Genomic DNA, 12,096 nt, shown 5'->3' with positions numbered 1-12,096 from the left:
CTTGATTCACCCCATGTGATAAGAAACATACGTAGAAACATACATACATAGAAAATAGAAGCAAGAGGAGGCCATTCGGCCCTTCAAGCCTGCTCCGCCATTCATTCTGATCATCAAGTTGCAATACCCTGATCCCGCCTTCCCCCCATATCTCTCGAGTCCCAAGAGCTATATCTAGTTCTTTCTTGAAATTACGTAACATTTGGCCTCAACTACTCTCTGGGTGAAGAAATTTCTCTTCACCTCAGTCCTAAAACTATGACCCCTAGTTCTGGATTTCCCCCACCATCAGGAATATACTTTCTGAATCTACCCTGTCTAATCCTGTTTGAGTTTTGTAAGTTTCTATGAGATCCTCTCTCACTCTTCTAAACTCCAAATAATTTAATCCTAACCGACTTAATCACTTCTCATATGACAGTCCCGCCATCTCAAGAATCAGCCTGCTAAACGTTCGCTGCACTCCCTCCATAGCAAGAACATCCTTCCCCAGGTAAGGACACCAAAACTGCACACAATACTCCATCTCACTCAGCTTGCCCAAATCCAACTGAAGCGTCTCTGCATCCTCCTCACAGCTCACAATCTTACCAAACTTTGTATCATCTGCAAATTTGGAGATAATACATTTAGTTTCCTTGTCCAAATCATTAATATATAATGTGAACAGATGGGGTCCTAGCACAGATCCCTGCGGTACCCCCCTAGTCACTGCCTGCCAATCAGAAAAAGACCCATTTATTCCAATTAACCAGCTTTCTATCCATCTCATGGCACTATCCATAATCCCATGTGCTTTAACTTTACATAGTAATCTGCTGTGTGAAACCTTGTCGAAAGCCTTCTGGAAGCCTAAATAAACCACATCCACCGGTTCTCCCTGTTCAACTCTACTAGTTATCATCTTCAAAGAATTCTAGTAGATTTGTCAAGCATGATTTCCCTTTTGTAAATCCATGCTGACTTTGTCTGATTACACCACTGCTTTCCAAATGCTGTGCTATGAAATCCTTGATAATAGACTCTAACAACTTCGCTATTACCGATGTTAGGCTCACTGGTCTATAGCTCCCTGTTTTTTCCCTTTTGAACAGCAGGGTTATATTAGCTTCCCTCCAATCTGTAGGAACTATTCCAGAGTCCAAATAATTTTGGAAAATGACCACCAATGGATCTACTGTTATTAGGGCCACTCCCTTAAGCACTCTGGGATGAAGATTATCAGGCCCTGGAGATTCGTCCGCCTTCAATCCCAATAATTTCCCCCAAACCATTTCTTTACTAATACTAATTTCCTTCAGCTCCTCACTAAAAACGGCTGAAGGCACTGGGCCCTGACAATATTCTGGCAATAGTACTGAAGACTTCTGCTCCAGAACTTGCCGCGTCCCTAGCCAAGCTGTTCCAGTACAGCTACAATAATGGCATCTACCCAGGAATGACAAATCCAACCCGGCCAATTACTGCCCTTTCAGTCTACTCTCAATCATCAGTAAAGTGATGGAAAGGATCATCAACAGTGCTATCGAGCGGCACTTATTTAACAGTAACCTGAGGTGAGAGTGACTGCCCTTGACACCAAGGCAGCGTTTGATCGACTATGGCATAAAGGAGCCCTAGCAAAACTGCACCAATGGGAGTCGGGGGGAAAGTCTCCACTGGTTGGAGTCATACCGAGCACAAAGGAAAATGGTTGGGGTTATTAGAGGTCAGCCATCTCAGTCCCGGGACATCACTACAGATGTTCCTCAGGGTAGTGTCCTAAACCCAACCATCTTCAGCTGCATCATCAATGACCTTTCTTCTAACATAAGGTCAGATGTGGGGATGTTTGCTGATGACTGCACAATATTCAGCACTATGCATGACTCATTACACACTGAAGCAGTCCACATGCAAATGCAGCAAAACTGGATAATATCTAGTCTTCGGCTGACAAGTGGCAAGTATCATTCATGCCACAAAAGTGCCAGGCAATGACCATCTCTGATAAGAGAGGATCAAAATATCGCCCTTGACATTCAGTGGCATTACCATCGTTGAATCCCCCACTATCAACATCCTGCGGGTTACCATTAACTACAAACTGAACTTGACTAGCCATATTAATACTGTGGCTACAAGAGCAGGTCAGAGGCTGGGAATTCTGTGGCGAGTAACTCACCTCCTGCCGCCCCAGAGCCTGCCCACCATCTAAGAGGCACAAATTAGGAGAGTGATGGGCCACTCCCCACTTGCCTGGATGAGTGCAGCTCCGAAAACACTCAAGAAGCTCGACACCATCCAGAACACAGCAGCCCGCTTGATTGGCACCCATTCCACAACCATTCATTCTCTCCACCACCGTCGCACAGTAGCAGCAGTGTGTACTGTGATGATATGCATAAGCAATCATGTAAATAGTAATGTATACGCTTTCCACCCAGCAGGTGGCAGTAGGGAATAACCACATGACACTGCTACCTCAGGGAGTCTGGAGAAAGTCGTCGTAGTGGATAGTCGCATTTGTATTAGCGCTTAGATAATTTCTAATAGTTTTTGATAATTTTCTTATTGTTATCTTACCCACGTTATTGTTTAACAATAAACATTTAACTCGTCACGGACTAGATGTTCCCTAGTGCATTTATTCCGACCGGCCAAGCACCAGAACGTAACATGTACCATCGACAAGACACTGCAGGAACTCAGCAAGGTTCCTTGGGCAGCACCTCTCCAACCCAAGACTGTTACCATCCAGAAGGACAGGGAAAGCAGATACACGGGAACACCAACACCCCTCCAATACACTCACCATCCTGGCTTGGAAATATATCGCCGTTCCTTCGCTGCCGCTGGATCAAAATCCTGGAACTCCCTCCCTAAAAACACAAGTGTGCCTACACCACATGGACGGCAGCAGTTGAAGAAGGCAGCTCACCACCACCTTCTAAAGGGCAACTAGGGATGGGCAACAAATGCTGACCTAGCCAGCAAAGCCCATATCCAGCAAAAATGAAGTTTAAAAAAGGAAACGCTGCACAAGGACACTGGGAAACAATGCACAGGGACACTGGGAGACCCCGCACAGGGACACTGGGAGACCCCGCACAGGGACACTGGGAGACCCCGCACAGGGACACTGGGAGACCGTGCACAGGGACACTGGGAGACCCCGCACAGGGACACTGGGAAACAATGCACAGGGACACTGGGAGACCCCGCACAGGGACACTGGGAGACCCCACACAGGGACACTGGGAGACCCCGCACAGGGACACTGGGAAACAATGCACAGGGACACTGAGAGACCCTGCACAGGGACACTGGGAGACCCCGCACAGGGACACTGGGAAACCCCGCACAGGGACACTGGGAGACCCCGCACAGGGACACTGGGAAACAATGCACAGGGACACTGGGAGACCCCGCACAGGGACACTGGGAGACCCCGCACAGGGACACTGGGAGACCCCGCACAGGGACACTGGGAGACCCCGCACAGGGACACTGGGAGACCCCGCACAGGGACACTGGGAGACCCCGCACAGGGACACTGGGAGACCCCGCACAGGGACACTGGGAGACCCCGCACAGGGACACTGGGAGACCCCGCACAGGGACACTGGGAAACCCCGCACAGGGACACTGGGAGACCCCGCACAGGGACACTGGGAGACCCCGCACAGGGACACTGGGAGACCCCGCACAGGGACACTGGGAGACCCCGCACAGGGACACTGGGAGACTCCGCACAGGGACACTGGGAGACCCCGCACAGGGACACTGGGAGACCCCGCACAGGGACACTGGGAGACCCCGCACAGGGACACTGGGAGACCCCGCACAGGGACACTGGGAGACCCCGCACAGGGACACTGGGAGACCTCGCACAGGGACACTGGGAGACCCCGCACAGGGACACTGGGAGACCCCGCACAGGGACACTGGGAAACCCCGCACAGGGACACTGGGAGACCCCGTACAGGGACACTGGGAAACTCTGCACAGGGACACTGGGAGACCCCGCACAGGGACACTGGGAGACCCCGCACAGGGACACTGGGAGACCCCGCACAGGGACACTGGGAGACCCCGCACAGGGACACTGGGAGACCCCGCACAGGGACACTGGGAGACCCCGCACAGGGACACTGGGAGACCCCGCACAGGGAGACTGGGAGACCCCGCACAGGGACACTGGGAGACCCCGCACAGGGACACTGGGAGACCCCGCACAGGGACACTGGGAGACCCCGCACAGGGAGACTGGGAGACCCCGCACAGGGACACTGGGAGACCCCGCACAGGGACACTGGGAGACCCCGCACAGGGACACTGGGAGACCTCGCACAGGGACACTGGGAGACCCCGCACAGGGACACTGGGAGACCCCGCACAGGGACACTGGGAAACCCCGCACAGGGACACTGGGAGACCCCGTACAGGGACACTGGGAGACCCCGCACAGGGACACTGGGAGACTCCGCACAGGGACACTGGGAGACCCCGCACAGGGACACTGGGAGACCCCGCACAGGGACACTGGGAGACCCCGCACAGGGATACTGGGAGACCCCGCACAGGGACACTGGGAGACCCCGCACAGGGACACTGGGAGACCCCGCACAGGGACAGTGGGAAACCCCGCACAGGGACACCGGGAGACCCCGTACAGGGAGGCTGGGAGACCCTGCACAGGGACACTGGGAGACCCCGCACAGGGACACTGGGAGACCCCGCACAGGGACACTGGGAAACCCCGCACAGGGACACTGGGAAACCCCGCACAGGGAGACTGGGAGACCCCGCACAGGGACACTGGGAGACTCCGCACAGGGACACTGGGAGACCCCGCACAGGGACACTGGGACCGGGAGACCCCATACAGGGAGACTGGGAAACCACGTACAGGGACACTGGAAGACCCTATCTGTCCAGGGACACTGGGAGACCCTGTACAAGGGGACAGTAATGGGATATTAAGGTGTGGTACACTGGTGACTGTTAACCGTATCCTTGCCCCTCTGTTCTAACCTCCAGAGTGAAGTGAAATCGTTCGTAGAATTCAGCAGACATCCCAATGTTTGTAGCTAATTCCTCAACAAACAAATCCAACAACAGTTTCCACAGTGCAATCAGTATCCTGGAGAAAGACAGAAAAAGCAATGGCAGATTAGCTGGGGGAGAACATGTACACTGAGATGCATGGTACTGGACACGACTTTAACTCTGACATTATCGAGAAGAGGTGCCTTTAAAGGTGCCTATAATTCCAACACTTTCTACTACAGTCAGTAACCAGGCTGGGCATGAGTTAAATAAGGTTCCTCTGCAAAGCTCAATCAAACACTGCAAGTAAAGATGCAGCCTGAGTTAAATACAGCGTAAATCTCCCTCCAAGCTGTCAAATATACTCCCAGGACAGGCACAGATTAGATGCAGCGTAAAAAACTTCCTCTACTTTAACCAATCAAACATTCCCAGAGAAGGTACAAAAACAACTTTTATTTAATGTAATAAAAATCCCAAGGGGCTTCAGAGAAGTGATAGAAAACACAATTTTATACCGAGCTACATTGGGGTAGATGACCAAAAGCTTGGTCGAAGAAGAGTGTTTAGAAAGTAGGAGAAAGACGGAGAAATTTCAAACTTCGGACCTAGGTAGATCATAGATCATAGAATTTACAGTGCAGAAGGAGGCCATTCGGCCCATCGAGTCTGCACCGGCTCTTGGAAAGAGCACCCTACCCAAGGTCAACACCTCCACCCTATCCCCATAACCCAGTAACCCCACCCAACACCAAGGGCAATTTTGGACACTAAGGGCAATTTATCCTGGCCAATCCACCTAACCTGCACATCTTTGGACTGTGGGAGGAAACCAGAGCACTCGGAGGAAACCCACGTACACACGGGGAGGATGTGCAGACTCCGCACAGACAGTGACCCAAGCCGGAGTTTATCCTGTTGATAATGGGGGTTCGCCGAGCTCCCTTTAGGTGGGTGTTGGTCAGTTGTCCAGAATTGGGTCTCCCTTTTTGACTGTTCTTCTGCTGTCTGAAAGTTTGTGGCGAGGTCGGCCTTAATATCCTTAATAGGTTTGGTGGTGGGTGATGTATCTGGTGGGGTGGTCCCTCTCAAGAGGGTTTCTTTAGGTGCTGTGTTTCACACGGGACTGGACGGACCTAGCTTTGAGGGGGTGGTGTTGGATAGAAAGATCAGTTATTTCATGTGCTGTGGTCATTTTCCTGTTGCTCCTTTGGCGATGATCCTTCCTTTGGGTGGGCCGTAGGGGACTAGAAGTGGATGAACCACATTTGGAGAGACGTTGAGATGGGGTCAGTCTGAAGATGGGGCCCAGTTCTTACCCTTGGTTAATTCCTCCTGAGAGATAAGCGGGCCCTCGTAGTGGTTTTTTGGCCGGTTTTGTTTTGTCGTAATATAGTGGATCCGAGGGGTTAGTTCTGACAGTTCTTCCTCCTCGTAATTTTTCTTTGGGCTAGGTGAGGTGTTAAGAATGTCACGTATATCCTTCTTAGTTTTGATGCCCTTGCGGGCTAGTGGCGGTGATGTTGGAAGGTGGACCTTGGTGACGCAGACAAACATGGAACGATTTTTGTTGGTTTTTGGGTGGCGGAATCCTTTCCTCGTGATGATGGTCTCAGTGGTTGGGGTGGGGAGGGGGCATGGTGGTGGTTGTGGTGGTGGTGGTGTTAGTGGTCCGGTGTTCTGTTTTGTCCTTGATCCCGGGGCGGGGTAATGGGGTAGTGGGAGGTCCAATTCTTCAGTATTAGCTCTTGTTCTTGCTCACTTTTTACTTTCTTTGTGGGAGACCATGGTTTATTAACAGGTCTCCGGTTGAGCCCAGTCCTCTCCTTGAATTTGTCTTCATCTTTTGTCATCTTGAATTTGAGGGCCGCTGCCTGTTCCAGTCTAGGTCAGGAGAAGAGTTCAAGTTGCACTGTACTGGGGTTCTCGGGTATTATTTTCTTCTTCTGTCACTCTATTTTAAGCTGTGGGTGTGATGTAGATCTAAGTTGTTGCCTGTATCCTATTTGGGTGCAGACAAGTAATTTATCTGTGGGGGGGATGTGGTATTATCATAACAATCAGCATTGCAAGGGTTAATGCAGTGTCGAGTGTAGCCACTAGATGGAGCTACAGTTACATAACTATATAAGGCAGTGATGCTAGACCTTAGGGGAGGCGTGTATGCAGGAGATAGCTAGTGAAGGTCAGAAGAGCAGAAAGTGCAACTAAATTTAGATTATAGTTTATACAATTAGTGAGATTAGCAGTAGATGAGTGTAATTAGATGTTATTGATCAGTTGTGTATTCTTAAGGACTATGTGTCGAATTCTAGTTAATGGTGTAAATAAAATCATAGCTTTGTCTAAGTTAAAGCTATTTTGTGATCTTTGTGAAACACTACACCAACTATCCCGAAATAAGCAACACAAAGAATACCACAGGGGGAACCTGTTGGGGATTTTGTCCCTGATTCATCTCGTCTTACTGTTCCTATCTCTGTGGTAACTGTTGTTCTGGGCTGTACCTGTTGCACATTGACATCTGTCGCTGTCTTTTTCCTTATGTTTGTTCTGTGCGTATTTGTATAAACATTTGAAAACCTCTAATAAACAGACGTTTTTAAAAAACTTTCAGCAGGAAGGATAGAATGTGGGAAGCCACACAGGAGTACACTGGAATGCTCACGTGTAGAGTTAACAAAGGATGAGTGTCTCAGCAGCAGCTGACCTTCGTGGGGTCAGGCGATGTTATGGAGGTGGAAATAGGCAGTCCTGGTGGTGGCATGTATAAATGGCTGGAAGATCATCTCAAGGTCAAGTTTGCAGTCAGTCTGGCTCGAGTTTAAACAGAGATCAAAGTTAGGGATGGAGTCAATAGCTAGGGAACGGAGTTTGGAGCGGGGGCCTAAAGCAATGGCTTCAGTTTTCCCAATGTTTAACTGGAAGAAGTGTCTGCTCATCCCGTACTGGATGGTGGACAACGGGTCTGATAAATTAGCACCAGTGGAGGAGTCGAGAGAGAGGTGGGGGTTAGTTCGAGCTGCGTGCTGCCTGCGTACATGTGAAATCTAACACTGTTCTTTCTGGATATCACCGAGGGGCAGCGCATAGATGAGAAATAGGAGGGGCCCAAGGATAGATCCTTGGGTGGAACACCAGAGGTAATGGTGTGGGAACAAGAAGCAAAGCCATTGCAACCCATGTTCTGGCTACAATTAGATCACTAAAAAGAGACCGTGAGAGAGGAGGCCCTCCCAGCTGGAAGACTGTGAGAGTGGTTGGACCTGGGGAGTGTGGAAGACTGCAGAAAGGTGGATAATGATTACCTTTGTCACAGTTCTATAGGATGTTATTTGTGACTTTGATCACCGTGGCAGGGATGGAAACCTGATTGGAGGGACTGAAGAATGGAGTACAGGAAAGGTGGGTATGGAAGTTGGAGCAGGGATGATAGTTTAGGAGAACGGCGAGTTGATTTTTATCCTCGGAGAGGGATGATGATGCTCGTACAGCAAGGGTTAGATATTGGGTGATGCGCGATCAATTACACTCAAGACGAAGTGATTTGATAACTGAAGGCTTTAATCTACTAGAACTTGTTCCCCAGCAGCTTCGGTACAGAAAGTGAAGGCTGCTGGGACGGCACCGTTTCTTATACTCCGCCTGTCAGGGCGGAGCTACGTAACAACAGCCAATGGTAAATTCCTGGGTCTAACCAATGGTCATCAGTCTCTTAGGTACCGCAATACCTGGTACTACCATATTCACCCCCTGTTAAAAAAGAGTCCGGCGGGGGTGGTGGCCAGTGGTAACAGTCGCCTTTAACATGGTATGATCAGGTATGGAGGTACCGTGCTGTCGAGGATATTTACAAAGTGTTCGTTCACAGTTAAAGTCACAGCGAAGCAATCAGTCGATCGGGTGGCCTGGTCGTCCTTCTGGAGGGTCTGGGCTTCGGTGGTGATTCTGGTGGGGGTCCCGGTGGTTGCGACTCCGGGAGCGTGGTTTTGGCCTCCCTGGCAGCTTCGTCACCCCTAGGCAGCGCTGTTGGGGCAAACGGTTGACACGGGGGGGGGCCCTGTAGGGGGCGTCGGTGGGTGGGCGGGCCTAGGCAGGAGCGGCGGGAGTACTGACCCCTCCCACTGCTGTGGGGGGGGGGGGTAATGGTTCGGGTGCGCGTGGGGTTCCGGCGGGCGCCAGGCCCCGAAGGGAGACTGTATCTTGCCGGCCGTCAGGGAACGGCACGTAGGCGTACTGGGGGTTAGCGTGCAGCAGGTGGACCCTCTCTACCAACGGGTCCGACTTGTGCGCCCGCACGTGCTTCCGAAGCAGGATGGATCCGGGTGTCGCTAGCCAGGTTGGGAGCGAGGTCCCGGAGGAGGACTTCCTGGGGAAAACAAGGAGGCGTTCATGAGGTGTCTGATTTGTGGTTGTACAGAGCAGTGACCGGATGGCGTGGAGGGCCATCGGGAGGACTTCTTGCCAGCGGGGGACTGGGAGATTCCTGGACCGTAGGGCCAGTAGAACAGTCTTCCAGACCGTTCCGTTCTCCCTCTCCACCTGCCCGTTTTCCTGGGAGTTGTAACTGGTCGTCTTGCTCGAGGTGATGCCCTTGCTGAGCAGGAATTGACGCAGTTCGTCGCTCATAAAGGAGGACCCCCTATCACTGTGTATGTATGCGGGGAAACCGAACAGTGTAAAGATACCCTGGAGGGCCTTGATGACGGTGGTTGTGGTCATGTCTGGGCAGGGGATGGCAAATGGGAACCGGGAGTACTCGTCAATCACGTTCAGGAAATACGTGTTGCGGTCGGTGGAGGGGAGGGGGCCTTTGAAATCCATGCTGAGGCGTTCAAAGGGACGGGAAGCCTTTATCAGGTGCGCCCTCTCTGGCCGGTAGAAGTGCGGTTTGCACTCTGTGCAGATTTGGCAGTCCCTGGTGACTGTCCTGACCTCCTCGATGGAGTAGGGCAGGTTGCGGGTCTTGATGAAGTGGAAGAAACGAGTGACCCCCAGGTGGCAGAGGTCCTCGTGGAGGGCTCGGAGGTGGTCCACTTGTGCAGTGGCACAAGTGCCGCGGGACAGGGCATCAGGAGGCTCGTTTAGCTTCCCCGGCCGGTACAAGATCTCGTAGTTGAAGGTGGAGAGTTCGATCCTCCATCGCAAGATCTTGTCGTTTTTAATCTTGCCCCGCTGTGCATTATCGAACATGAAGGCAACCGACCGTTGGCCCGTGAGGAGAGTGAATCTCCTGCCGGCCAGGTAATGCCTCCAATGTCCCACAGCTTCTACTATGGCTTGTGCCTCTTTTTTGACCGAGGAATGGCGAATTTCGGAAGCATGGAGGGTACGGGAGAAGAAAGCCACGGGCCTGCCCGCTTGGTTGAGGGTGGCCGCCAGAGCTACGTCGGACGCATCGCTCTCAACCTGGAAGGGGAGGGACTCGTCGATGGCGCGCATCGTGGCCTTTGAATTGTCTGCTTTGATGCGGCTGAAGGCCTGGCGGGCCTCCGTCGACAGGGGGAAGGTTGTGGACTGGATTTGGTGTTGGGCTTTGTCTGCGTAGTTGGGGACCCACTGGGCGTAATAGCTGAAAAACCCGAGCCAGCTCCAGGGCCTTGGAGCAGTGAGGGAGGGGGAACTCCATAAGGGGGCGCATGCGCTCAGGGTCGGGGCCTATAACTCCATTTCGCACTACGTAGCCTAGAATGGCTAGACGGTTGGTGCTAAACATGCATTTATCCTTATTGTATGTCAGGTTAAGGATTTTCGTGGTCTGGAGAAATTTGCGGAGGTTGGTGTCGTGGTCCTGCTGGTCATGGCCGCAGATGGTGACTTTATCCAGATACGGGAACGTTGCGCGTAAGCCGTACCAGTCAACCATTCGGTCCATCTCTCGCTGGAAGACCGAGACCCCATTAGTGACACCAAAGGGAACTCTTGATAGAGCCGCCCATCTGCTTCGAAGGCAGTGTACTTGCGGTCACTATTATGGAGGGGTAGCTGGTGGTAGGCAGACTTGAGATCCACCGTGGAGAAGACCTTGTATTGTGCGTTCCTGTTTACCAAGTCGGCTATCCGGGGGAGAGGGTACGCGTCCAACTGCGTAAACCTGTTGATGGTCTGGCTGCAGTCAATGACCATCCTATGCTTCTCCCCGGTCTTTACCACCACTACTTGAGCTCTCCAGGGACTGTTGCTCGCTTCGATGACCCCTTCCCCCAGCAGCCTTTGGACCTCTGACCTGATGAAGGTCCGGTCCTGGGCACTGTACCGTCGGCTCCTGGTGGTGACGGGTTTGCAATCCGGGGTGAAGTTCACAAACAGGGAAGGCGGGTCGACCTTAAGGGTCGTGAGGCCGCAGACAGTAAGGGGAGGTATAGGAGGTATAGAATTTGAAGGTCAGGCTTTGCAAGTTACATTGGAAGTCCAGCCCCAGGATGGTAGCCGCGCAGAGGTGGGGCAGGACGTACAGGCGGAAATTGTCGAATTCCCTGCCTTGGACAGTGAGGTTCGCTAGGCAGAACCCCTTTATCTCCACTGAGTGTGACCCGGAGGCCAGGGAGATCCTTTGGTTTACAGGGTGGGTTACAAGTGAACAGCACCTTACCGTGTCGGGGTGAACAAAGCTTTCCGTGCTCCCAGAGTCAATCAGGCAAAACGTCTCGTGGCCGTTGATGAAGACCATCGTTGTAGCTGTTGCGAGTGTCCGAGGTCGACTTTGGTCCAGTGTCACCGAGGCCAGATGAAGTAGTTGCGAGTTCTGATCGGGCAGCGCGTTGTCGGCCGTGCTGGGGGCCTGGGGCCCCATCCAAGATGGCGTCACCCATGGGTCGCACATGGTGTCCGGGGATGAACAAGATGGCGGTGGAGATGGACAAAATGGGGGTGCCCACCCGTCCAGCGTGGTGTCCGGGGGCAAGATGGCCATGCCCGTGGGTTGCACGTGGCCCTAGGATAGGGGTGTGGCGGTGAGCGCTGGCCAGTCGGGGCCTGAAGGGGGGGTTGCCGCGGCGGTCCGGAGTCGCTGGAGACCGCGGGGTGGCGGTGAGCGCTGGCCGGTCAGGGCCTGAAGGGGGGGTT

At 52.6% G+C, this 12,096-nt stretch overlaps 1 protein-coding gene across 1 annotated transcript in view; it reads right to left on the bottom strand.

Moving 5' to 3' along the window:
- Positions 1-12,096, bottom strand: part of baiap3 (BAI1 associated protein 3) — a 281,399-nt gene that overhangs the window by 37,537 nt on the left and 231,766 nt on the right. Inside the window, exon 28 of the mRNA XM_072481213.1 lies at positions 5,017-5,125. Coding sequence (XP_072337314.1) covers positions 5,017-5,125 — 109 coding nt within the window. The remainder of the gene's footprint in view (positions 1-5,016; positions 5,126-12,096) is intronic.

The sequence above is a fragment of the Scyliorhinus torazame genome, chromosome 17 (genome assembly GCF_047496885.1).
Source record: "Scyliorhinus torazame isolate Kashiwa2021f chromosome 17, sScyTor2.1, whole genome shotgun sequence".
In the NCBI taxonomy this organism is placed as follows: domain Eukaryota; kingdom Metazoa; phylum Chordata; class Chondrichthyes; order Carcharhiniformes; family Scyliorhinidae; genus Scyliorhinus; species Scyliorhinus torazame.
The sequence above is the reverse complement of the archived record's forward strand: the minus strand, read 5'-3'. Positions and strand labels throughout refer to the sequence as shown.